Source organism: Temnothorax americanus, unplaced genomic scaffold (genome assembly GCF_048541705.1).
Source record: "Temnothorax americanus isolate GAGA-0224 unplaced genomic scaffold, ASM4854170v1 Scaffold3, whole genome shotgun sequence".
In the NCBI taxonomy this organism is placed as follows: Eukaryota; Metazoa; Arthropoda; class Insecta; order Hymenoptera; family Formicidae; genus Temnothorax; species Temnothorax americanus.
The window spans coordinates 3,797,501-3,824,707 of record NW_027509442.1 but is presented as its reverse complement, the minus strand read 5'-3'; the positions used below and the strand labels follow the sequence as shown (position 1 = coordinate 3,824,707).

At 36.1% G+C, this 27,207-nt stretch overlaps 3 protein-coding genes across 8 annotated transcripts in view; 2 read left to right on the top strand and 1 right to left on the bottom strand.

Moving 5' to 3' along the window:
• Phlpp (PH domain leucine-rich repeat protein phosphatase) overlaps positions 1-5,195 on the top strand; it is a 69,622-nt gene extending 64,427 nt beyond the window's left edge. Inside the window, exon 18 of the mRNA XM_077410994.1 lies at positions 95-5,195. Coding sequence (XP_077267120.1) covers positions 95-553 — 459 coding nt within the window. The 3' untranslated portion in view covers positions 554-5,195. The remainder of the gene's footprint in view (positions 1-94) is intronic.
• Positions 1-12,960, bottom strand: part of LOC143900069 (uncharacterized) — a 219,619-nt gene extending 206,659 nt beyond the window's left edge. For both annotated transcript variants that reach the window (XM_077411021.1, XM_077411022.1), the window contains exon 1: positions 12,786-12,960. In XM_077411021.1, the coding sequence (XP_077267147.1) occupies positions 12,786-12,944 (159 nt within the window). In that variant the 5' untranslated portion in view covers positions 12,945-12,960. The remainder of the gene's footprint in view (positions 1-12,785) is intronic.
• Positions 4,774-26,920, top strand: LOC143900064 (glycerophosphocholine phosphodiesterase GPCPD1). 5 transcript variants are annotated; one of them, XM_077411009.1, is made up of 15 exons: positions 4,774-4,915; positions 5,742-5,868; positions 15,153-15,270; positions 15,408-15,607; positions 15,980-16,149; positions 16,305-16,483; positions 16,668-16,805; positions 16,889-16,999; positions 18,690-18,843; positions 19,194-19,347; positions 19,498-19,723; positions 21,563-21,718; positions 21,798-22,225; positions 22,363-22,504; positions 22,846-26,920. In XM_077411009.1, the coding sequence occupies exons 2-15, from the start codon at positions 5,765-5,767 to the stop codon at positions 23,110-23,112; spliced, it is 2,547 nt and encodes an 848-aa protein (XP_077267135.1). In that variant the 5' UTR covers positions 4,774-4,915; positions 5,742-5,764; the 3' UTR covers positions 23,113-26,920. The 5 variants fall into 5 exon arrangements, with proteins under 5 accessions (XP_077267135.1, XP_077267136.1, XP_077267139.1 ...); XM_077411011.1 differs by lacking the exons at positions 4,774-4,915; positions 5,742-5,868 and adding exons at positions 13,168-13,306; positions 13,584-13,712; XM_077411010.1 differs by lacking the exons at positions 4,774-4,915; positions 5,742-5,868 and adding an exon at positions 6,442-6,708.
• Positions 26,921-27,207: the final 287 nt, after the last annotated feature.

The following is a 27,207-nucleotide window of genomic DNA, read 5'->3' as shown; positions in this document are numbered from 1 at the left end:
ACACAAGTTTAATTATAAGTAAGGAATATAGACGTAAGGTGTAGAAAGCATAAATGATTTTTTTTTTTTTTTTTTAATTTTCTTTATTTCTCAGGCATCACCTTGCCTTCCTACGCAAGAGGATGCTATCTCGGAACAATCCAGCGCACTCAGCGAGGAACAATTTCGTTGCTGGGAATATATGCTTGAGCAGAACACTCAACTGTTATTCGACAAAGAATTGGACACGTTAACGAAGGCGCCGTTGCATCGCGGCCAGTCAAGGTCGACGCCGCAGCTGGGGAGCAATCTGCCCTTCCTGTCGAAGAGGTTCGGCAGCGCCCGATCCTTCAACCCTTCGTTACCACGACCGCCGATGGTCCGTTTCGGCAGCGGACGAAGATTGCTGAACGGTGGACCAAACGCCGCCTACTTCGGTAGCCTGCAAAGGCTAATGCCGTACAATCTCGAGTATGACTTCGCCGTTATCCAGGAGAGAAACGGCATGGACTCGTTGGAGCAGGATGCCACGAGGATGCAGCAGTATTGGGGAGTTGCCACCACGGAGCTATAGATGAGGATCTGAACGCAAAGATACTAGGAATAAGGTAGAAGTGCAAAAAAGCAAAAAACCAACAATTCGGTACTATAGATGTCACCTAAATGTGATAACATTTATGTAAATATTTTGAAGAAGTTTCCTCTTTGTTTTATGCATAATGTAATATGCGGAAAGCATATGCAGCTTTCATATCATTGTCACCGTATCTGATTGCGGAGTATAGTGTAGAAATTCGTCGCGTCAAACTATTTACAGACTAAGGCGATAAATTAATTTGCACTTACTTATCAACAATCCAATGTAACGAAAGTGATTTATCGTGGAAGGCTCAACGGTGCAAAGTAATTACATCTCTGTACTCTAATTAACATCAGCTGACAGAATAATTAATGGAATACAATGCGACGGAGCGAAGAGCTAATCGTCAACAAACGCGCGGTAATATCGATCGTGTTGATAACAATGGCACCGCCAAGATAAGCTATGAAGTTCCTCGAACCTTGTGCAAGGAAAGTCGGCGGAATTTGTACCGCTCACTTCGGTAATTCGCTCGTTTATTATTGCAGCTGATACGCGTGCAATAAAGGGACGGCGGAAACCACTGTGCTGCCTTTATGCTACACAAAGCTCGCCTTATTTCTTTATAACGGTAGACACGCGGAAGATCTATATCTGCTTTATTGCGGAACGATTTTACGACGCTGAGTGACTCCGTAGAAAATATAAGCAATCGAGGAAAATCCGTTTCTCTTATCTTCTCGTGAGGCTAGAGACTAATTTAAATATTTTAAAATTCTTATCTATTCTTTTTTTTTTTATATTAATGCATTGTTATGATTTGATCATACCCGCCCCCCCCCCCTAAAAAGAGATCTCTTTACTTTGGTTTAACTGAAAAACATACAAAATGCTTTCGGATCTAGTATTAATTGTGCAAATTAAGAATCTAAATTGCATTTCTATTTATTCCTTTTAACGTATCGATTCTTCTTGCACAGATCTTTATACGTTATCTCGCAAATCTCAATTACATATAGCTCGTTGCTCCATATTTTTATGTTTAGCATGTTTAGTATTAGACATCGTTGTGCTTCGTATTTTTTTTCTTACAAAGTTTAGAAATATCTTTTGTACATAATTAAATATTACGTAATAAGTACAATTTAATATATCTCTGATGTTGTGACACATCTACGATAAACTATTATACAATACCAAGAAACACGTGATACCATTGACGTGTGATCTCTCGTGCTTTCAATTACAACATGTACATTACGTATTGATGTTTGGCTTACGATGTACAAAGTGTCTTTAATGAATTACATCACCATTTGTGCGATGATTCTGTGTGAAATGTTAAACATGTTACATTAATCAAAATATTGAATCGTTATTTTATAAAAATAAAAGTTTGATATAATTGTATATTATATGAAGAATTGTAATATAAGATATTTGAGTCAACAATTCTTACAATTTTTCATATTCCATCGATTCTTCTCCAAATCTGCTATTTTGCTGTAATAGTTTATGATCTAAATATTTTACATCATTAATTCATTTATTGCAGCTGATACGCGTGCAATAAAGGGATCGCGGAAATCATTGTGCAGCCTTTATGCTACACAAATACGATGACCAGTAAGCGAAATTCTGCGTTTATAAAAATTCTATTTGACTACAACAATTGGAGGTTGAACACACTGTATATTTATAACTGACAGATTCCAAAGATTCCATTTGATAAAGAAACTGCTTATCGTGCTCTCGTTCTCGAGGAAAAGCACGTGCTGAATCAGTAAGATTATTCTCCCTCACGTGCAATTTGAACCTACTCTTACTCTACATTCGGAGTGTTAAAAAATATTCGACTTTTTTAAGAGGTTTAAATAAAACATAAAAAATATTAACTTTGAATCAAATATACGAGTTACAAGTTGCATTATTATCAAATTTTTTAGCAATTTTTTAGTTTTTAACTCAATTATTGATTTTAAATCTTCAGTTTATTATGTATATTTAATAATATTATATTTAATATTTTTCAATGTTAAATATCATATAAATTAAATTCCTGTTAATGGGAAATTAATCCAGACGTAAAATCTTGTATAATACTCCTACTTTTTTTACATTTTGTAAAATTCCTTTCTTTTAATTTTTAATTTTCTACATTAAATATTATGCTAATTAGCCTTGTTTGAAATTCTTGCAAGAAAAGAAAGAGTGGACTTTTTAAATATTTCGAGCAATATCTCCTCTGTTTTTTTTTTCTCTTAACGTTTATATAATTTCTACAGCGGTTCGTATAAAAGTAAAAAAAGGTCTCACTGTATTTAATCTCCTACCGTCTGGCTTCTTTTCGTGACTCGAAGAGAAAAGTTCGAAGCAATATCGGTATAATAGCACGCTACAAATAAGATAACGCCTCCCAAGGTCAACGCGAAGAAATTAATCGGTGGGCAGAACGTAATATTGCCGTCTGTTAAATTCATCCGTCGCAATTCATCAAGTCGCGGAAGGAAGCGATTATTTGATCGCGCGGACACGCCGATGGACAGGAAGTCAGTTTAGAATGTAATAATGGCGTGTGTTTTAGAATTAGTGGTGGATTCAGGCGAGTTCTACTGCAGGATCCTCCGTTACGAACCTCTCTCTCTCTCTCTCTCTCCCTTAATAATTTATTTTTGTCTTTCGCGCAATTTTTTCAGAATTTAGTTGTCCCTTGAAATTTGACGAAATAAGAAAGAAAAGAAAAAAAAATTGCTTTCGATTACTTGTGCTTGCGGTTGAGAGGATAAATTTGAAGTTTCAATTTGAAGTTTGAATTTGAAGTTTCAAACGCAAAATTTGAAATGCATAAAAAAATGCCGAATGTTTTCGTTAAATTCTGGATGCGCCACCATTTGCAATGTATAGTTTATTTGCTCTGACAACAATGGGTCACTGCGTGCCATGATTTATTTAGTCCAGCCTCAGGTACATTTTTGATACTGGAGAAAGTGTGTGCCCCGATAACAGCATTTTTGATACATTTGTGAAGCGCTTCACTATTTGTGTTTATCAGATACCCAGTTTGTTTTGCAGATTCAGTTTATATCGAATATTAAATAATCAGTTTCTGTTTTTATATCATATCGATGAATTTAGAATTTTCTTTTATAAATTGCTCTTTTCAAATACATAACTTGTTTTGCGATTGAAGAACTTTTGCATTTCAAACAAATATAAGCCTTTTATTGGAACATACTTTCTTCCGGGACACATTCTATATTGCCTATAGTAAAAAAATAAAAAAATATCTTTACACTTATTTTCTTCGCGTGATTTTTTCTCATCGAAGAGCATAATTCCGATTACGGAGAGGAATGAAATATTCTCAAATGACGCATTATAGGGACTGCGAAAAAAAAGAAATTTTTTAACACTCCGAATGTAGAGTAAGAGTAGGTTCAAATTGCACGCGAGGGAGAATAATCTTACTGATTCAGCACGTGCTTTTCCTCGAGAACGAGTCCACCGAGAGCACGATAAGCAGTTTCTTTATCAAATGGAATCCTTGGAATCTGTCAGTTATTTTAGCTGCTATCGGAAGCTGTCAAATTATGCTGGCAAACAATCAATTAACTGTAATTCGCGTTTGCGAGTCTCTTGATTATTGGGTAATCCATTTCGAACGGTAGTTCTTGTTCAAAAATAAATATTTTAGATCACACGATACTTCCGTTCTTGCCACGACGAATATTTTTGCTGCTTACTGTTGCTAAAAATAATATAAAACTGTTGGCAATATAAATGTAGCATAAACAGCAGAATGTACCTGTCCCATTTTTAGCTTGTCAATAATAGTAGACGGCGTCATTTGTTTAGGCAGAAAAAACCAACGATGTCAAGTGTTTTGTTAATTATATCATTAATACGACCGATCATCAGTAAATCAGTGAATAATAAATCAATTAACAATTAATAATCGGAGACGATTGGACGCAGGATCGAGAAAAGTGACTCATGTTGTGTCTCGACATTTTTACAACGTAAGATAGCGACAGTTTCGTAATCCTCCAAAGACACGGATGTAAATGATCCAACGCGCAACAGGGCATCAGTACACCGAGTCGACGCAGTCTGCTATCGACAATTATCGCCCAAGCGGATAGCGCAAAAAGAAGTTGAATGCCTCGGCTTGCGGTTGGACTTGTTTCTTTGATAAGCCAGTCGGAAAACAACGTGTCGCAAATAAGCATATCGAAGTGTACTGTGCAACTGCAACGATAGAATTTATCAGAATTATCGCTCTAAATCTGATCTCATCGAGGCCGCGATCTGTCGAAATCGAATCCCCAAGCTAAAAGAGCGCGCGATATTTTTAAGGAGGCTCTTACCTCGATCATAATATGACAGATCTTTATGAAATTAATATATGTTGTAAAGTGAACCACAACGGACCGATGCCCAAAACTTGAGCATAGGTTGACGATAAAAACTGTAAAAATATCAGTATTGAAATTCGCATTTTTAACACAGGGCATATGGTAAACACTAAAATTTTTACCGGAAGTGATGTATTTTCTTGGCAAGTTTGCGAGCCAGGTAAACAAAAAACTAAGGAATTGTAGTTAAAATAATAATCTTTCTAATGATAAGAAGAAAACTTGGTGTTGACGATAAGTTATAAAAGATATTGTAGTTTTAATATGACGTACGACAGGTTAGGCGAATGATCTTCCGAGTGTCAAAATCGCGCGAAGTTTCTAACCTCACTTGCACATGTCTTTTCTCTGCGCTGTATGGTAGGGGCATAATTATTCTCTCGCGGATTGACAACCTTTATTTTCGAGAATTTTCCTTTCATTTTCCCTCTCAGCATTCTCAAGTTACATCTTTCTTTTGGCTCCATCTCTTTATCGCATCAATCGCTACAACGCTACACGGCTACACCTCACTTACTACACACTGCTGCAGACGACGTTGTAACACGCGCATATTATTATTCTGCTCTTTAGCACTGACGTAGTCAACTGACTTATTGTATAAATTTTAATATTTACACTAATAGAACATATAACTTACTCTTACACTATGTAAAAATCATTATTTATTTTTTTATTTAATTTTCCGATAATTTTATAACCAATTATTAATGATAATTTTTCGGTTGCTACATTGATTAGAGCAGCCGGGTAAGAGCCTCCTTAAGTGCGGTTACACAAGAGTATCCTAATGACGATACGGCGACACAATCGACCTGTACTACCTGGCACGAAGATAACAAAGATATCGAACCTTCCTCCCGACTGGAGACATCAATGTATCGACGTCTCCAGGTAGAATATTATAATGGCTCGTCTATACAATAGCCGCAAGAGTATATGCAGTAAGACGTAAGCAGTAAGCTATTATGACTAACCATAGTCGGTTATTCTTGAATTGTAAGAATCTTATTAATCAATAGCTTACTGCTTACGTCTTACTGCATACTCTTGCGGCTATTGTATAGACGAGCCATAAAACTCACGACATGATATAGTGATAACGTCATCGTGACTTTATTTGTCACTTGAAAATCATTTTAACGCCACTTTGACGTCACTTTGACGTTACTTTGACCCTCATCGTGACTCTTCGCTCTGCTTGGGCTATGACTCATTGTCAGAAGAGGATACTGAAACCAACCACCTCGCCAATATTATTCGGTGCTCACCTGCGCGTCGCGACGCTCCTATAGGCATCTCTGCCGAGTGCCCCGATTTATTTCGCAGATATGTCTCATAACTGCAGAAACATCAATGTCACGACGGATAACGAAGAAGAGACGAGAGGAGGGCAAGCGCGCGGAATCGTTGGAACGAAGCGATCGCGAGGAGCGAAAGCTAGTAGCACTCGAACGTTCGCGCGCGCCGGTACGTACGTTCGAAGCGATCGCGCAGTTATATCCGCTTTTTTTTCTTTTGCACTCGTTCGCGATTTTAATTCCGGAAATTCTGACCGAGAGAGGCAAACTCGTCCAGCTCGTTCCCGAAAAAAAAAAAACATAAAAATAGAAACTCGCACGTTTGACATCGCCGCGGATCGAAGAGATCGGCGATGATCGATTGCGGTGTCGCAGCCCGGTGCGCGATGCAGCCCGCCGGAAGTTAGCACGTGCGCGGACCGCTGTCTTGCAGGTGAGTGTGGAATGGAAACCCCCCATAAATCGAACGGAATTACCGAAGCGCGAGAAAGAGCCGCGAGACACATATTGAGAGGGCAATTGAGAGAGATATAACGTAGTCCCGGGATCGGTGCTCGAACGATTTTGATGTATCTCTTTCTCGTATATCTTTACGCAAAAATTATATTGAGAGAAGAAAGAGAGAGAGAGTGGCACGTAAAACCGCACGAGAAATGAAATTTTTACTGCGCTCGTCGCGCTTCGATGCGTTTCGATGGGTACCAGGCAGTTTTTGATACGCTATAACCGCTATAAATATGAGAACGGACACGATATTTTCGCGATGGACTTTGAACCGTCACGAGAAAATAGCTTGCAGCTGATCGTTGTGAACAACTTTTCCAGCTGCGTAACAGCGTATTTCGAAATCCCTTTCTCGTTTTCCTAATTATGAGATTAGATAGCAGACGTCCGTGTTCGTTCCTTAATTCTTCGTTTAATGCGATTGACAAAAATAATTCGAGATTTATAATTCCATCGAAAAAGATCGCTTTAAAATAGGATTTCTGTAGATATATATGAAAAAATATATATTATATGTGTTACATTTCTTATTTTGTCTGTAATTATGTCTTAATTAATAACGATTAAATATTATTTATATATATTCAGATTACTTTACAGAAAGGTATTTATGTAAAGAAACAAATTAGCGAGCACATATATGACTTATCGATTTATATAATTCGTTTTAACAAGGCACGATTCAATGTCTCTAAATCTATCTTGATTTTTATCAAAAAAAAGGTATTCTTATATAATGTAATCGTGAAACACGGAGCATACAATATACTGTCATTAATTGTATTTAAAATACGAGAAAATCTAAAATTTAAATCAGGAAATAAATCCTTATCAACAAATAAATTTAATCTTGAGAAGATATGGAAATCATCGAACGATGAGAATAAATAAGATATAGATGAAAAACAGAATTTGATGCTTTTTATCTAATTTTGTCGCTTTTCTTAAATGAAATTATTTGTTCTCACGTCATGAAAAAATTTAGAGAGAGTCTTGAAAAGATATTTAACTGCTGGGAAAAGAAAGTTTCAAACATAAATTCTGTGTTGATATATCTTTATGTGTAAAAGCATTTCTGCTGAAAAGAAAGAGAAAGAAAAAATCCTTTTGATGAAGACTTCTAACGGAGACATTAAAACGTGAACGTGGAAAATTTTAATTGAACTTAGATTAGAGATTAGACAATACGATGATACTTCAGATATTGCATTTTCATGTAGGATCTGTCTCTTTGAACAGACATTCAGAATAGTTTCTCGGACACAATGAATAATTATACAACGAGCATTTTGAAATCGATAAAAAGATACAACTCTTGAAAACAGTCGCGCAATAAGACCTTCTGACAAGTTGATTTATGAAAAAAGAAAGAATATTCTAACTAAAAGAGCTGCTGCCGGAAATTATGTATAATGGTTTCGATTTGACTTTTCATTATGCCCGTTCTTTTTGTACATGCCATATCTGCAACTATGCGGTATAATTCAAGATGTCACAGCTGGAGGCTTCCATTTTCGAAGAGTTTCGCAAACCGTCATAAACCTTTTATGTTTTAAATACAAAATTAATAATGTTAGACAATATAATATTTAAAAAGAACTTTTACAGACGGATATTGTTTGTCAATTGCAATTTATATTGCGATTATAACTTCCGAAATTTCAAGCCAGTCCAAAAAACGAAATAACAATTCGTTTGACGTATTAAATTGCGTAGGAAAAATGCAAGAGGTCTAAACCGGAAACGCGTGGCGAAAAACGTGCGGCGAACCGTTGCGAAATGCCGCATTTCACAAATATATGACATTCTACGTCACAAAATAAGAATAATTAAAAAGCACGATGATATGATCGAAAAACATATGATGTAAGAGAAATACATTTTTTTTTCCTTTTATTGCGACAAAACAGGTTCCGTTCAAAGTATCAAAACAATCTAATTTATTGATGTCGCGAGATTTCATCCCAAGTAGCAAAGATGACGTCTAAAGACGTCTTAGTGACGTCATAGACGTCATTAAGACGTTATTAAGACGTCAATTTTACGTCACTTTGCTACCTGGGATACCTTGCTTAATTTGTATAAATAGCGCGCGAAATATACATATAAACCGCGGAAAAGTGCCAATGTTTTTCTCATATAGTTCTTATAAGTTCTGCAATGCTATACAAGCTGTTCCATGTTACACAAGCGACTCAAAATAAGAGAGCTAGCGGGAGGCTCGTTCTTTAATTAGATTCTACAGTATTTAACTTCAACAGAGAATTCACGCGCTCGATTCTCGTAAACGTTCTTATCTTACGTTGATTTTAATTTTAATGATAGCTTAAATAATTCTTCTTTATTGTATTCTGAAATGTTGTAAAGACTTTTCTAATAAAATTTTACACTCTGCGTGTAAAATTTTTTACACGTCCGTGGATTCTCTTTAACGAAAGAGAGAAAAGAGAGAAAGGAGAAAAGTGTGACAAAGTATAACACACTTTAAGTACTTATTTTTATCATGTTATTCACAGCTTTCGCTGTAGTAAAACGGTATGAGCATTATTTTGTGTCTTAAGAACGTGAAACGTATAGACAAACATGTGATTAACTCGACTTTTTTAAATTATGTCATTATGTGATTATCATTGGCAAGCAAGATGTTTAACGCGTGTCACGAAAACACGATTAAGCGCGTGTTTGTTCGTTGCATCGGCCGCCGCGCTCAAAGTTGCCGATACCCGACGTGTTTGCGATGTATAACTCGTTAGTAGCATTTGCGATAAATATACGATCTCGCCATGTCGTGCCCACAATTAATCCGACACTTGACGTAAAGCCGATGCGCGTAACGGCACAACGGCAAATATTATTAGACGTCGGGATAATGCGCAAATGGTGATAAATTGTTTTTGAAAGCGGTCGTAAATGCGCTTGATCAATCACGCATGACTAGGATATATCGCGACAGACTGAGAGAAAAAAAAACACGACTAAAATTTATAGACGTCATCGACGAATCACTGCTCAGTCGCGAAACCAGAACCTTTATTCAGACATTGATCTGATTAATATTCAAAGAATATTTATCAGATTTTTTTTAATTTATGAAATATAAATGAAAATCTGATAAATATTCTTTGAATATTAATTAAAAGGCATTTCGCAAGTATTTTTGCATTTCTAAACTTATCGTTCTTTATGATATGATATCCGAAAAATTTATCACAAAAATAAAATCAGAATATCTCAGGTATCATTATGTGGGAAAAAAAACTTTCTTTTTTTTTTTTACTTTCTTTTTAATATTGTGCGAGATATCACCTGTTTCAATATTATTTACTTTACGAGGAAAGCGTATCGAGCGATATTTGCGTCTCTGTGTGTGGAAATATATCTAAACTTTCTAAGTAATGTCAGCGTAAACATTATCGCGCGCGAAATTCTAGGAGGAGGAAAGGGAGGAGGAGAAACGTTCCCAGACTTCCTGTAGAATTTCCCGGAAACGTTTCGCTGAAATATGTGTCGCGCCGACCTTAATGATCCTTCCTCACTTTTGGCCCCCGCGCTCCTAATTCGATACGCCCTTATCACGCGCGGGCACACACGCTGCACCATCTGGCTGCAGCTGCATCTCGCTCCGATTTCATTGGCGCCGGCATTTTCGGCACGCTTTCGATTTAAATCGAAGTAACAAGCCGCTCGCGTTACGCAAACACGCTCGCAACCTCACGCGCGTGGATGTTACGTACGCATCACGCATGAGGAATGAAGGCTTTTGGTTCAACGTTCATTGTGCTTCCGTTTTATTTACGTCGCAAATACCGTTTGGGCGCAGAAGGGGCCCGCGATCATCGCGACTATTATTGCCAGTTGCCACCGATCGCGCACGTGCAAAATTTTTATTTCCAGAAAAAAAGAGAGATGTATCATACATGTAAAACTTAAGCTTAAACTCTTTATTTACAGGCACTTATTCATTTATTCCACATTCTTAAAAAATTGTAGATTAGACGGTATCGTCGCTTCGTCTCGGATTTCTTTGTCTTATGAAACTAATATATGTCTTTCATAAGTATATTTTTTATAATAATGCATGCAGCGGGGAGGCTTTTTATCTCTTAAAACAATTGTATATAATAAAAATATGCGCATCGGACATTCGTGCTCTAATTGTGTAGAACGTAAATGTAGATTGTAATATGAGATACAGGTGATAATTAGATATATGAGATGTTGACGAGAGAATCGATTTGTGTCAAATTTTTAATGTTGTGTCGCGTTTTCAATTTTTGATCATATGTCATCATATATTATAATATCAAATATCTATCGATATTATATATTTACATGTATTGTATATATGATATAAAAAGTAAAGTAAATACTTTTGAGATTAAATAAAGATTAAGATAATTTTGTTATTAAATATGGTGTATTATTATACATATAATATCTATATTAATATTGTAATATTATCGTAAAGAAAAGAAATTACGTCTGCATCCAGTAAATTGATAAGAGATTAATTAATCATAAAGCAATTATCTAACATAAATCAATACATTTTTAGGAACGTACTGCATGTAAGTATGTTTTTTGAAAAACATTCTCTTATTTAAATATCTTTGGAACGTGAATGCAGTCGAAAAGCAGTCGAAATAAGTTTGTATAATATTACACGTTTCATATTGTATATATCGCTGATCGTTGCATATGCCGATCGCGTTTTCCTGCTCAAATGCAGTTGCCCCTGCCACTTAATGTGCACGGTTTTTGTAACGAATGCTTTCCCGATGTCGAACGTTAACATTAAAATTCCTATCAAATAGGATCGAATAACTTCGAGAAACTGTTCGTTTTTACCGCAATGCAGGAATTCTAAAAGGTCGACGACAATTTAAGCGATTTAAGAGAGATTTGAATGGTTTGTTGAAATAATAGAGACATATCCTAAAAAAAGATAATATAATTTTTCGGACGTTCTTTTTTATTATTCGAAAAACAAACTCGCGTCGTTCATTAGAAATTACACCTAGAAAGAAATAATTTACAACTCACTATATATCTCTTTCTCTCTCTAGCTCTTGCTTTTATCTTACATATTCTTTTTACTTCTTATCTAAATTAATTTTCTTGTTGTATATTAAGTAAAAAATTAGTAATTCTTCTCCATTTTAATAAAATAGTATAGTACCATTTCAATTGGCACATTTTGATCAAATTAATTTAGAATTTTGCCACTCTCAAGTTCATTTTAGACGATCTATATATTCGCTTGATACATAATTCGTGTTATATTTCAGGATAGAATTGCATTTTTAATCGTATACTATATCGTGTATTTTGACACACACGGGGTCATTAGTATACTTGACACATGAATTTATGCATATCGAAGCACATGCATGCATGCATTTCTTATATACGCTCCGATAACTACCTAACTTCACGTGGTAAAGCATTAATCCTCTATGTATCGTGTTATATATTTAAGGCAGAATATATTTTCTATTTCAATTCCTCGATAAGCACATATGTAAATTCACGTGGTAAGACATTCATGACCCGAATATATATATAAATCTGTGGTTTTAACATACATTTTATACATAAAAAAGTATTTTGATCCTTTAAATGTTTCTCACATTTTGCGACACGGTAAAATTACAAATGGGACTCCATTTAAAATATAAAAAGCAACGGAATTCTGTGTCGCGTATTTTCGTCTTATAATGTCCACTTTTACGAATGTAGATTAACTTTTAATCTTGATTTAACTTTATAATTTTTATCTTTTCTTAATTTTTAGTGCTAGAAAAAGATAAAAAGTAAATTAACCGAGATTAAAGTTAATCCACATTCGTGGAAGTAAATATATAAAGCGGGCTGAAAAAAAATTTTTTTTAACAATCTACGTTTTCGAATGTTCGAAATGCGAATTTTGGCGCGGCGGCCTAATAGGGAATTCATACGGCGTCCGATTGCAGAATTCGCTAGTTCTAGGGACTTCGGACTACGTACGTTTTCTCTCCCTCTCGGAACGAATTTTTCTATTGGAGCTCTCGCGGACGCTCCTCCACCACCTCCTCCACAGTCGTGTAAGTCCACGGTTGTCCACGTCCGCGCTCCGGGCTCCGGCAGGCTTGTCCACTTACTCCACTTATATCCACATTCCCACATCCACTATTCCACTTGTCTAGGAGCAGGAACATCGGAATTCGGAGGTATCGCGCTCTGTCGTCCGCCATCGCTGTGCATTTCCATGCCAGTGCGTCACGCGTCACGGTCGCGCGTGTGGTGCATTGCGTTTAGTGCGGGGCGCAAGGGCTACTACGGTTACGGTCGCGTCACGATTATGTCGAGTATCGCGAAGCATCCGGAACGACTGCCGCTGCCGCATCAGGCGTTCGTCAAATAACGCGAGTCGTCGAACGGCAAGCGGCGACGAGGTCGCGCCGAGGACGGCCGAGAGAAAACGGAGCGAAGGAGCTCCTGAAAACGGGATCGCCGACAGATACCGAGACTCTTCCACGTCGTAAGTCGTAAGTATAGTAACACGTTCGTTGTTGGAGCAACGTGTTTCCCGGGCGACTTGTTTCACGATCCGACGGAGAGGAATCGTCGAAAAACTGCGCGTTTCGAGAAAAACCTGTCTGGAAAAAAGAAAAGATGAAAAAAATCCACAAAGGGAGAAAGTCGCTCCCGAAATGCGAAGCTCTCGCTCGTGTTTACGCGGCACGTCACTCGATAATCGCCGCTCCCGGAGAGCGGACGCTCTCTTCAACCTTCGACTTTGACGGGTTTCCGTTCCCATTACAGGTACGAAGTACGGTTTGTTATATATTTGGAGCTTGCTCATCCACGAAACTCTTCGAGTCCATGCCAGATTTCTAGAAGGATTTCTTATCTTCAGCGCCTCGAGCTTCTGGATAACGATAAATAATACGAGTGGGTATCCTCGAGCGCGTGCCTGACCTGTTATTGCGTTCGCGTAAGGAAACGGACGCATACGTGTACAGCCACAGCCAACGGGCGATGTTTCCCTCGATCGTTAAATCGCCGCGCTTCCGCGGAGAAAGTCGCTCGCGAATCCAATTATCGCTCTTTGTAGTGTTTGCGTTGCATCGTGTCGGGCTGAGAATGTCAGGGGAGTGGGAGAGGAACGTCAGCCTTCATCGATCATGGATCGCGCGGGGATAGGATGACTGTCGTATCGCGCAAACGATCCCGCGAGGCAGCCACGTCGACGTGGAAAAAGTGAAAAAAGCTCGGTCTTCCATAGCTGAACCTCTTTGCACCTCTCACCTTGTCTCTTTTTTTCTCCCTGTATAATGTCCAACTACATATTTATTTTATTTTTATTACCGAAAGCGTAAAATAGTACAAAGAACAGGCCTCTCGTATCAAGAGATTGAGGTTTTAAGATCCGAGATTTTATTCCAGGGCGTTTGAGGGAATAAAACGAGCCCCTAGTTTCACTGAGAGATGTTTTCTCTCTATTCTAGAATTTTTTCACAAATATTTTGAAGATTATAATGCCATCCAGAAGTTACCCGGTTATTTTGTAAATAAAATTCATTTTTCTGATAAAAGATAAATTATTCTTGGCAAAAATAGCAAATTTGGTTGTTTTAGATATTTATATATTTAAATATTTATATACGGGATTGTGTGTGTGTGTCTGTCCGGATAAATAATTCGCAGAGCGTATATTACTTTATCAATAGGAGAGAATAGGGAGCGAAATGTGATATAGTAACTGTAACCGGACTTGCATCAGAAAAGTTTATCGCTGTTTAGTCATACATGTTTACCTGATACAGTGTGGGAACTTTTAATGGGGTATTTTCCCAGAGACTCTTCTGAGTATATCTTATTTATTGCTTATTGTTTTTTTACAAAGCTCTTTTAATATAACGTACAAAATGTATTGCAATTGATTTTTCATAATTATTGATGCCACAGAATTATTACAGAAGTGATGAAGGGGATTATATATGACAACACCGTCTTATTTTATATTGCAGTAATATTATATTGACATTAATCAGACTAATGAACAAAAGATTTATTATTTTTATTGTTGCTGGGTTCTTTATGAATTAATTAAATCATTTAAATGATTAATCCATTTTGCATAATTATATGAAGCTAACTGAACAATTTTTGAATGAAGAATGTTATAAATTACGAGTCACGAATCATGACTCATCATGTTACATTTGAGTATTAGTAACTAAATTGCTGAATAAATATAAAAAAAAAACATTTAAAAAAACTTATAATCTTAATCGAACAAAATACGTAACGCATGTTCTGAAATATAAAAAAATTGCAGGAGCATAATCTTAAAAAACGGCGTAGTAATATGCATTGAACCTTTTTAAGGGGAAGAAACAAGGAGAAAATCAAACAAACCCTACGTGAGCTTATCATCACCGAAGTGGCGGTCACGCAAAGTTCCGATATGAGGGGGTCTAAAAGAGACTGGATTTTTAGAGTCCAGGTAATTTTTGCACCTTTGCACTTTGAAGTCTTTTTTATTTCAATACTCTTGCATAGATATTTTCAGCAATTTTAATTGAAAAAGGACAAAACTCTAAATATTTTTACATGCAATTGAAACTTGCTTTAAATTTGAAGGTACCTAACTTGGAGAAAAATGAAGTGGTTTATGTGGTTGGAAATTTGCCTGAGTTGGGTGCTTGGAATCACAATCAGGCTATCCAGATGTCGCAAGAACATAGCAGTCGGAGAGAGTCTCCTGTAATGTTAGATAATAATAGCAGCGGGGATTTCTATAACGAAGATGGAGACAATGCAGCTGACGGCATATTTGAAGAGTAAGTATACAATATATAAAAAGATATCGTTTCTTTTTATTGCAAAAGTTATGCAAAATCTATTCTGTCTTTTCTTCATTTTCTTTCTTTGCATACAGAAAAAAATTTGTATAGAGAACGTGTTCTACATATTATATTAAGTATATATTAACTTATATACTTTGTATTGAATACTATCAATGGTTTTAAAATTAAATTTATCCGATAATTTGAAAATAAAGAAGGAAATGTGTGTATTGGCAAATATTTATTTTAAGTAAATATTTATACTTTTATGAATATTTGGCGTTTGTTCTTTTTTTTTCAAGTTGTAAAAATATTAATCATTATTATGCTCACTATATCATGTCTTACAATGTAAATATATTCCAGAGATGGACGAATATTCTCGCAGAAGGTTGCTCTTCCCATCGACGCAAATATCGAGTTTCGATATTTTATAGCTGTTATATGCGAATCGAACGGCACTAAAAATTCGGCCAAAACTCTGATTATCCGCAGATGGGAAACTCACATGACACCACGAGTAATTAAGAGAAATAGTATGTATTTATTGATCATATTTTTGTAATTAAAATATATGCTGCATAAGTTGTAACTATAATATATGTTGCAAACATTAGAGAAAATAAATTTACAGAACATATAATTCCTTTAAAAAATATATTGTAAATTATGTAATTAATAATTTTTGCAGCACCAAGCAATTTTGACAATGACACATTGCCAGATCCTGACAAATTTGGCTATCATAATAATTACAGCAAGATTGAACAAGGTTGGCTGACAGATGAGACTGTGATACAATTTAAACTTTTTAACAATCCTGTTAAACTCTGGAAGAACCGGTTGCAAAACAAAAAAGTTCATATTAAGGTAACATTATTACTTTATTTTTTTTCTATCGTTTAATATTGTTTATATCTTTACTTTTAAAAAGAATTTTACATTTTAATTAAAAACATGTTTACTTGTAAAATAATAAATACATTAGAGATATTCAGCTTTTTCACAAAAAGTTATTTTCAAACTGATAACTGACATTTCATCCATGTTACAGATGACACCTGTAAATCTAGTTAGGCATAATTCTTTAGAACTGCAACAGTTTGGAGGCGAATGTATAGACGATAGTCTTTCTATGGATACGCAAGATATTGTTGATCAACCCGCTTTTACCAGTATTACAGAAATTGCTGTAAGTGTTAATTTTAGATACCTTACCTACATACATCATCATCTCGAGTATAATAATCGAGCAACGCTTACGTGTATTTCCAGGTGATGAATGATGAAGAGGCTAGATTCAAGTCCCAGGAGCAATTCGGCCGCCCTCACAATGAAGACGAATTTTTAATCTTCAATGTTGCCGTTCGGTATCCTGAAACAATCGTAAGTTTCCACGTAGATAGTCTCATCACAAAGCATCATACTATATACACTATTATGTGAAAAGCTGGGATTTATTGCTTGCATTGCTTGCGATTTTACTGTACACACTTTCGAATGCGATCTCTTTAGTTTTTCAACTATATCAGTTTGAAGTTTCATCCGTTCGAAGATGTCACATCCGCTTCTTCCGATACTCGTGCAATGTGGTACTTTGATGTCACGACGAAATAAAAAATACACTGACATTTCCCTTAGGCCTTATTTGATCTTTCGTGTAAAATTATTTGCGCGCATTTATAAATTCTCGGGGAAACCCGTGCGTAACATGACCGCCGAACAAGAAAATCGTTGGCACGGCAGAGCAATAAATTACTGGTTAGCGATGTGATTCACAAAACGAACTGAGCACACTAAGAATACGCATTGACCATATCATGTGAGTTTTCAGTAGACCACGAGTAGGCCGGCCACGTCTCTTCGCGCGACTTGTTCGAATTACTTGGTAAACGATAATTAAACTTGTCCAGCAGCTATCTCCCTCCTCGGAAATGCCAACAGCGACGTGATCGCGCGGTGTCCAGTCCCGAGGAACACGAAGACGACCTGTTCAACTTGTACAAAAGCAAGACCTCTGGTGCAAATGATGATGCTAACATGCAATCTGATGTTTCGATGCTAAGCATCGTCTACCACTTTACATCTGTGTCACATGACATCACACAGAGATATGATGGTTTTGATTGTCGTTTACCTTATCAGACCTATCCTTCGGCTGGTCTCTCGTAAATCGTCTCGTGTGCTTTTTGGTTCCTATCGAAATTACATAAATTGATTGATTAACAACAAGTAGTTGCGATTCTGGTCCATTCGAATTGGATCCAAATGGATCCGAAGTCTTATTTCGTTTCGTTGTGTTCATGTCCGTTGTTTCCTCGATTTACGCGAGTTGCAGCCATTCCGTAAACTCCTAAAAATGTTGCGATATCAACGCTATCACATCTCATATCCATCTGTGTGCGTCGAAAATGGTGAGATTCCCATCACTCCTATATCCTTTTAGTATACTACTAATATTTTCTAGCTCTGACCGACTTCTTCTGTACGTGTCACCGCTGTGCGGCCAATGCCAGAATCTATGCTGTCAGAATCTTCTGAATCCGAATTGCAAACGTTGCTGACTTGCTCTTTCTAATCTCTTTATCTCTATTTCGCTCTGTCGAAATTTAACATTGAATGATCTCGGCAGGTGTTGCGGAATACGCGTCACCAGGCAGTGTACAACGTTTAGCAATTATTGATCCGATTCATTGCTAAATTACGAGAAATTTGTTGCTCTTGCCTACCAACGATTCAAAATTTCTACGCCGGAAGCTTCAGGCAACTTAGTTTACATAGTAGGATGTATGCTGAAGGAATATTCGCAAATTAATGATATACTTTATTACTTTATTAAACAAGTTTCGAAACAATATAAATCGCCTGTTGTGGCAAAGAAAACAAACAAAATTCTTACTTCGAAACCAAAAAACTGAATTATTTGCTCTTATTTGCCTGACTTTAATCATAGAACGTGATTAATATTGAAGCAAGCACGCAAAGTGGATGAGCTATTGTATTGAAAGAAATATATTGGTGTTGTTCAAAGTGTTACGGTCTTTTCGATGAAGCATTAAGTAGACTGTTTTTCCAGGGGTACTTAGTGGACTACTACGTGCACAGCTCAAGATGTTTCCCAGGAGAACCACCAAATCACATTGGTTTCAGCTACATCTTGCCGGGTGCTTTACAACCTAGCGTTGGACTTCTAACGGTACCAATTACTAGTACAAAACATAGACCTATTGGTAAGTAAAAAAATACTCTAATAAATAGTGTTAATTAGTAAGGATATTTTTATCCTGTTATTACAAACTATATAGTGTAATAATGTCAAATCAAACGTTTAATTTTGTAATAATAATGTTTATCACTGTGTGATTTAAAGAATAAATTCTTGAACATATTACATTTGACCCTTATTCCCATTCAAACTACAAGAAGTACAAGATAATACTGATTAATTGCATAAAAATTTACCAAAAGACTAAATACTAACTAGAAAGTCACATTTGATCGATTCACGTTTATATTTTATGTAAACAATAATAATCTCGTATGTATTGTTTCTTTTCTGCAATAAGCTTTTATATTAAAGGCCAACTGACGGTGGAATATGTTGTCATAAAACCAATACCGGATCATCCATGGGACATGAGCATCTCATACGCGAAGCATTGGGAACAGCGTTGGTCAGGCTTAGATGTAGGACACAGAGGACTTGGTACATCTTTCAAATTCGAAACAAAGAAGTAAGTTGATTTATATCTAAACATTATTTATCTGACATACCTGTATGGAATCAAAAAATTTCTTTTTATACATTTTTATATTTATAATTTTATAACAAATGTCTTTTCTAAGATGTACTATATTCCAATTTGAAAATAAAATCTTTACAGTTGTGCTAACGTGCGCGAGAACACAGTCGCATCATTGAAAACCGCGTCTCATCACGGTGCAGACATGGTCGAGTTCGATGTCCAGCTATCGAAGGATCTTATACCTGTGATCTACCATGACTTTTACGTATCCATCTCAATGAAGCGTAAGAAGCAGATAGAGGCTATGGATATGCTGGAGATACCTGTCAAAGATCTTACTTTAGAGCAGCTTCATCTACTCAAGGTATGAATTAATTACAATAACTGATGTTTCTTATATCATGCATTTTCATTTCTTGCATTTTTTAACATATTTATACACTTATTTTTTACATTTATATCATATTGAAACAACATATATCAATTTTGTTGATAATTAATATGATTAACATTTATATGTCGATTTTTCCTAGTCTTGAACGAACACATGTATGTTTTATTAAGTTTTATTATATTTTTTATAACACAAACTAATATTTATAGAAAATAACTGTATGTTAAATTGTATTTAGAGATTAATATTGTGCTCTTAGGACGTATAATTAATTAAGCCGATGGAAGAACATTTTGAAAATTTATTTCTCATTTATCTCTTGTTTAAAAGAAAAACGGCATAAGGCGCAACAAATCTAATTTTTAAAAAGTATACTAGACAGAGAATATATTATTTATTATATTCTATATAGAATATGTACGCAAAAAAATTATAATTTCCATTAATTACTGATCTTCCGCTAGCTTAATTAACAAATGCATCCATTATAGTTGGTAACACTAGTTGAATGACGATGGGAAACACCTCTTCGGAAATGCTTCGCGTATCAATGTTTTGTGCTTTTTATGTCTCTTTTATCTTAGTAAAGGAAAAGTAGATTACTACGCAGGAGTATGTCGTACGTAAACGTCCATCAGCTCACACATTCAAACCAGCCAACATTCAGAAATGACATGCTCTTCCGTATTTGTCTATTTTTTAATATTCAACAGGATTATTGTTACCCGAGGGATTCGTTGGGTAAGGTGCTCTATTACGTTGATAAAGCTGAGAAGGGGGTTAACAGTCTGGTGAGCTTTTATACTGCTTGCGCCGACTAACTCGTCGCTCAAAATGTATAACCAATATACTCATCTGACTTGCATGCTTTTTTTAAAAGCTACCAAGCGATCGAATCCATCAAATATCTGAAATACTATTGCTATTGCGAGAAACAATATTCTTTCTCAATATGCAATGTTGTGCTTTTCTTAGAAGCTATAATTGAATGTTTATCTAAATTGAAATTTATCTCTTTTTCTTTCCAAGCGTGAGTTTTAATAATAAAACTCGCCAGCAGATTACAACTAAAAACGATTCTCAGTTGGTGTCTGTTTGCAAGATTTATATGATTCTCGATAGCAAAACTCTGGTAAATAGATTAAAACTGACTGCCGCGATTAGTTTGACATTTTCAAAGCTTTATTGTTGCTCTCAAAAAATTAAATATATTCGATGAACATTCAGTCTGATAGCTTGTAGCAAGTCATAAGATTGGTCCAATGTCAAATCATTATGCAAATGCAAAAAACGGCTAAAGTAACGTTCATGAAGTCTTCTAATATTTCTAGACATTCTGTATTCTTCATAAAATTATTAATCACCAGTTTCACCCCCTACGACTATATATAAATGCTCACACTTTGAATTAAACCTCATTAAAAAGTGCGAGGATAGAATTTCAGGACTGAGCTGATATGAGAGATTAATGAGAAAATTTTATTAAAATATATCTTCAAAAGTTATATCTCAAAGTTAAAGGATGGAGTAATGTAAATATTTTTTCTTATAATTGTTTTTCTGCAGCTCAGTTTCTTAAAATATTTCCGACGCATCTTGTGCAATTTCGTCGATTATAGCACGCGACTAACATATCACGAATGGCACGAAATTACAAGATGTATTTGCATTGAGCCGGTACGGTTGTTTTGTCCGTTGCTTTGAACGTTCATTACGTCAATGATAATATGATCTACTTTGTCGACTCCTAAATAATTAAATGAATATCATACGTGTACGTATATTTCATTAGCGAGATTTTTCTTTCAGGTTTATCACGTAGCTGAAGGTCGTGAGAAGAATCCGAGATTCTTTGACGAGGATTTGGAAGATCATCAGCCCTTCCCTACGCTACAAACTGTGCTGCAAGAACTCGAGCAACACGTTGGATGCAATATCGAAATAAAATGGACCATGCAATTGAAGGTGAGAATGCTTTTAGTATAATTTCATACAATACTTTTCTTTTTAACAGTTAATAACAAATTGATCTTTCTGCCATCAGGACGGCACGTTCGAACTCAATCATCCCTTCGATCTCAACATGTATCTAGATATTATTTTAAAAGTGGTATTAGAATACGGGGGTCATCGAAAAATCGTGTTTTCTTCGTTCAATCCGGATATCTGCGCAATGATCCGTCTCAAACAAAACAAGTATCCAGTGGTGTTTTTAACACAAGGCATTACATCGAAATATCCCACTTATCACGATCCAAGATGCCAAACGATACCGATGGCCATGAGACACGCATTAACCGCAGATATCCTAGGAATTAACGTCCATACCGAAGATATTCTTCGGGATCCGTCTCAAGTCAAGTTAGTCAAGGATGCGGGATTAATTATCTTCTGCTGGGGCGACGACAACAATGATAAGGGTACTATTCAGTATCTGAAGAAACTCGGCTTACATGCGGTTATATACGATAAGTAAGTCACGCAGCGAATACAAATCCAATTCAAAAGTCAATAATTTAAAAAATCAGATTGAAGATATTGAAATAATAATTGCCTCGTTTGAGAAATCATTGCGTGTATATATTTTACGTTTTTACTGTTATTTTTAGAATCGATGAATATAACGCGAAAGAAGTGAAGGAGAGTATATTCTTAGTGGACGCTAGAGAAAGCCAGAAAGAGCTGATAGCCTTGGCACACTGCAACCAAACACCACAGACACAAATCTCTACTCCCCTCAACACAGAAAAGGTAATTATCTTTTAATAGATATTATTAACATGCGACATGCATAAGAACAACAAAGTATATAGCAGATCCTCTCAATAAGTTTACAAATAATTTGAAATTTTAAACATATTTGCAAAATATTACATATTTTTCTACATATAACGCAAATATTACGTATCTCACATATTTTTATTTTATATTAAGATTTACTAAATTTAAAACACTAGTATCTGTAAGAAATCATATTTTCTTCAAAAACGCATTTCTTTTTTATCATAATATACATATTTGAACCCGTGTACAATAAAATTTACACTCTAAACGTACGAAGCATGAAATGTATTTGAATAATGTTGATTTAGGAATATTATTTGAATCGACCGCCAACGACCACGTCGTTGAAGAACATTATTGGCGGTGACAGCATATATTCCGTGCCAAACATAAAGTTGCCGACTAACTGCGAGGAGAGCATAGAAATTAACGAAATGACCAAGGATTTCAGTGCCTGCGCGAACACTTTTGGCCATTCGGTGAAAGCAAACGGCGCATCCGACGTAATTTGTAAACAATCGACTCCTCTACCTGAGTTTTATGGAGAAGACGAGGCGGCGAAGGATTGCCTCTGATGCTTTTCCTTCAAAAAACCCTTCTTCTCATGGTTTTCATGGAGAAGTGTCAATAAGAGGGATCCTACGCCACGCAATGACAGGAAGAACTTTTTTGTAATTTATGATACGCTGTAGTTGATAGGCCGGAATATTATCGAATCTGTGTGGCGCTCTTATATAGATCGTCATACAGATTATATTTAAATAACCCGGAATCAAAACCAATCAATGTTATTCTGAGATTTGTCAAAGGACCTATTCTGCATTCAACATTTAGCTTTAAGTATAACTATATGATACACAGCCTATTGCGTGACTGTTTTGCACCTTAAAAATCAATCAGATTAATCATGTATAACGGTAATAGTGAAACTTACAATTTCAATAAATCCTACTGGCAGATCGTAGAATAATATTGATTGTGCTTTAAGATATCGATATAGTACGTGATGTGCAAAGAAAAATAATCCGATTTACTATTCTCATATTTTTCCAATCGGTCCATTTTTTTTGCGCATCGTACAGCGTGTGTCAGAAAAAGTGTGTAGCCGGATACTCGTGAAGAAATTGGGAATTAATCCTTCTTTAATCCTAAATATATTATACTATTCAATTAGTAGATAATCATATATTTGCACTTTTCCAAACTTTATTCAACGATGGCTGTAATTTTTAGTCAAAATGTTAAAAATTTAAAAATTCAAAACGAGTCCAAGTTTTAAAGAATCTAGACACGCAAAGATTTAAAATGTCTATGTTCCATATGTCCAAATTGAAATCTAGGTACTCGAGAATTTAAGCATACAAAGATCTAGGAATCTATAGATCTAACGATTCAACAATCGAAATGCTTAAAAACGTAGAAACGTAGGAATCTGAGAATAGAGTTTTACTTATATTAGAGTGTTCATTATTTAATTGCTAGATTACGTATTCCCTATAAAAAGATATTGCAAGCGGATTGTTTAATCCATTCGTTACCGGCATACAACTGTTTCCACGCGCTCCACGTGCACTCTGGTAACTTTTAACAAGAATATTCTTAGTGTACTATAATGAATCCTGCGCAGGATGTAGAACGATTTTAACTCCCGCGAGTCCGCTCGCGGTGAGCCGATGCGGGAGTTATGTTTTTAGTACAAAATGTCTTCAGGTATATATTTTTATTTATAATCAGGAAGAAAACAATTCTCTCCTCTCGTATCTCTTCCGCTGTCGATTTAAACGTTACAATACGCGAACGGAGAAAAGAAAAAGAGAGACAAAAAAAAAGCAAAGGAAGAAGACGAAGAAGAAGAGCAAATTGCTCGTTACGCGGATAGCAAACTAAATGCCATTAGTTGATACGATTTTTTACGAGCTGTCGAACGAAAAATCGCGCCGAATGCGAGAGCGAATGATCGCGCCGCACCTCGAATTGCCTTCTCGACAGCTGTACCTCAAGTTTTAATAAGACCGTAACGTAAACTATTTTTCGTAATCATCTAAGAAGTACTTCATGTTCATTTATTTATGTCATCTGACAATTCTCGCACGATCAGCACGAGCGTATGATCCAGAAAAATAAAGAAAAATCGTAAAAGGAGTACGCACACATCTCGTTCATTTTTTTTTCCATTTTTTGTTTTGTCACACTTTTAACACTGACGTCAAGTCAGGCGTAGTTTTGCTCATTCTGAGTAGTCTTACGATAACGCTGCAAATAATTTACAGTCTCTTCGTGGTGTACAACAGACGCCCGATGTTCAGATGTACTTCCGACTCGGTCGCGCGAGAGATCTGCCGTCGGGAGTACTTTTCGGCGAGGAAAGCTTCGAGACGTGTCGGTCTCTCGCCGATTTTTAGCGCACCAAGGCACCAAGTGCGATCGGAGGGCATCGAACGCGAGAAGCATCATTCGCTTTCTAGCAAACAGTCTCCCGAATGCATATGTTCTTTCGAAAGAAAAATAACGTTAACCCTTCAACCGATAGCGTTGTCCATCCATAGCTTAGTGGCATGAACGAGCCGAGCTCGTCGCACCGTCCGCTTCGATTTTTGATATCACGAAATAATTCGCGTTTTTTTCATTGACGACAAACGATGATACACCTCGCCGTGGATAAATGGGGAACCAACGCTTTGCGCTCGGAATGCACGATGCTCTTGTCATAACAAAACACTAGGTCGGGGCATACTTATTTGTCCGTCAACGCCGACTAAAAGTTTTGCCATCGCAATTTCCAAATTGCAGGTTTATCAATGGGGTACGGAAGTAGAGACGGATAAAATTATCCAACAGATTATTGAATAGTGAAATCAGATTGTCGCTTGTGCGACGTGATTAAAGGAAATTTAATTAACTGAGGGACCTAGATAAGACAAATACAAGCGACAGTTTTGCGCCGATATAATGATCTCGCGAATAATGAATGTAATAGGGGGTACGGGTCCGGATACCTATATATATTAGAAATACTAATAATCATTCTTATTATTATAAGTATAATAATACCGTATTAGCATTTGTCTCATAGCGCATCGAGGTCCTGTTATAATAATTTAATAATAACCTATTGTTAAAGATTATACGCTACGATAACATAATGCTGTTATATTATTACAATGGTAATATAGAAACGAGATGCGGACCGAAACCGGGTTGATGCTTCGCAGCGCAAAGAGTTGATCTGCCGGCTGAAGGGTTGAAGGAAACGGACGTGCAGCGGCACGCCGAGCGTCTTTGTAAAATTTTTCACAGGAAGGGTAACATGCGTACTGCATTGCGATAGCAAAAAAAAGAAGCTGTAACAGGCTAATTGTATCAAAAGTGATTGTATCAATCGTCGAGACTCTGGCAATGTACAGTACATTTGTTGAAAGGATACTAAGCAAATACACGATCTGTACGTTACCGCGAGATCACGTCGCTGCACTATGCGGGGGGTGTGATATTACAATACTTCTCTTTCCTTTTTTTCCCCGGTCGCCTTGCCGCGGAGGCCGAGCGTCCCTTTAATCTTTCTGCGTCCAACACAAGTAGCGACTATATAAAAATCGCGGATCTCCTCTCGCCAAGGAAGGATTCGAACTTCAAGATAACGCAATTAAACGCCGAAAAAACGAATGGCTAACAATGCGGAACGCTAATTAAATCGGGAGAACACCTCAGACTTTCTTATCGACGATAATTATTTTTGTATAGAAACGACATCAACCGGCGAGTACTGTATTAATTAGCGTTAATAAGTGTAAGCGGTAAAGAGATGAGCTCGGAGCTTAAATGTCATGAGATTCGAGTGTGTAAGATCGCAGAATCGGCTTTAGAGAAAATTTATGCGCATTTATAACAGTCTTACCTAGTTTCAATATCTTTATAGGAACTTACCGTTCCAACTTGGCTTTTTTCTGACTTATTAAATTTCTTATGATAAGTATATAGATTTTATCTGATGGAATGCGGGAAGAAATCTAAAGCCGACACCGAGATAATTAAAATACTCAGATGCAACATTTTCTCATTTTCCATCTATTATATATTGTTATTAACATATCAGTATATATATGTATCTATATATATATGTATTATATATTAGAACGATTCATTTTTCCTGTTTAAGTTCTGAGCAACTCCATGCGTCAGTTGGCGAACTTTATAAGTAAGTTTTGCGAACTCGATGTGTCACGGTCTCCGAAACCGTTTTAACCGATAAACTCAGAGCATAGTTAAGATTTCTAATGATTGTCTATCTTTACTTCTATTTTGTTCATGTTATACGACACAACGATCGAGAAGGATTGAAGTAATTTATTCTTGCCGAGATAATAAACATTTGTATTATCAAAACGTCTGTCTTTGCCGATGATTGTGAATAATGTTGACCTCCAACTTCCTCCCTGCGTTTTTAGATGTATCAAGAATTTTGTAGAGGATATCCTGTGATCTCGAGATAGGTACTCTACGTATATACCTATATATGTATTATAATTTTTTAAATTATAAAAAATATATATATATAGTTAAATTTTCACGTGTATAATGTATATACACAGAGTATCTCAAAACCACAGAATCTATACATATACATGTACTATATACACATAAACATATGTATAGTGTACATATGTGTATAT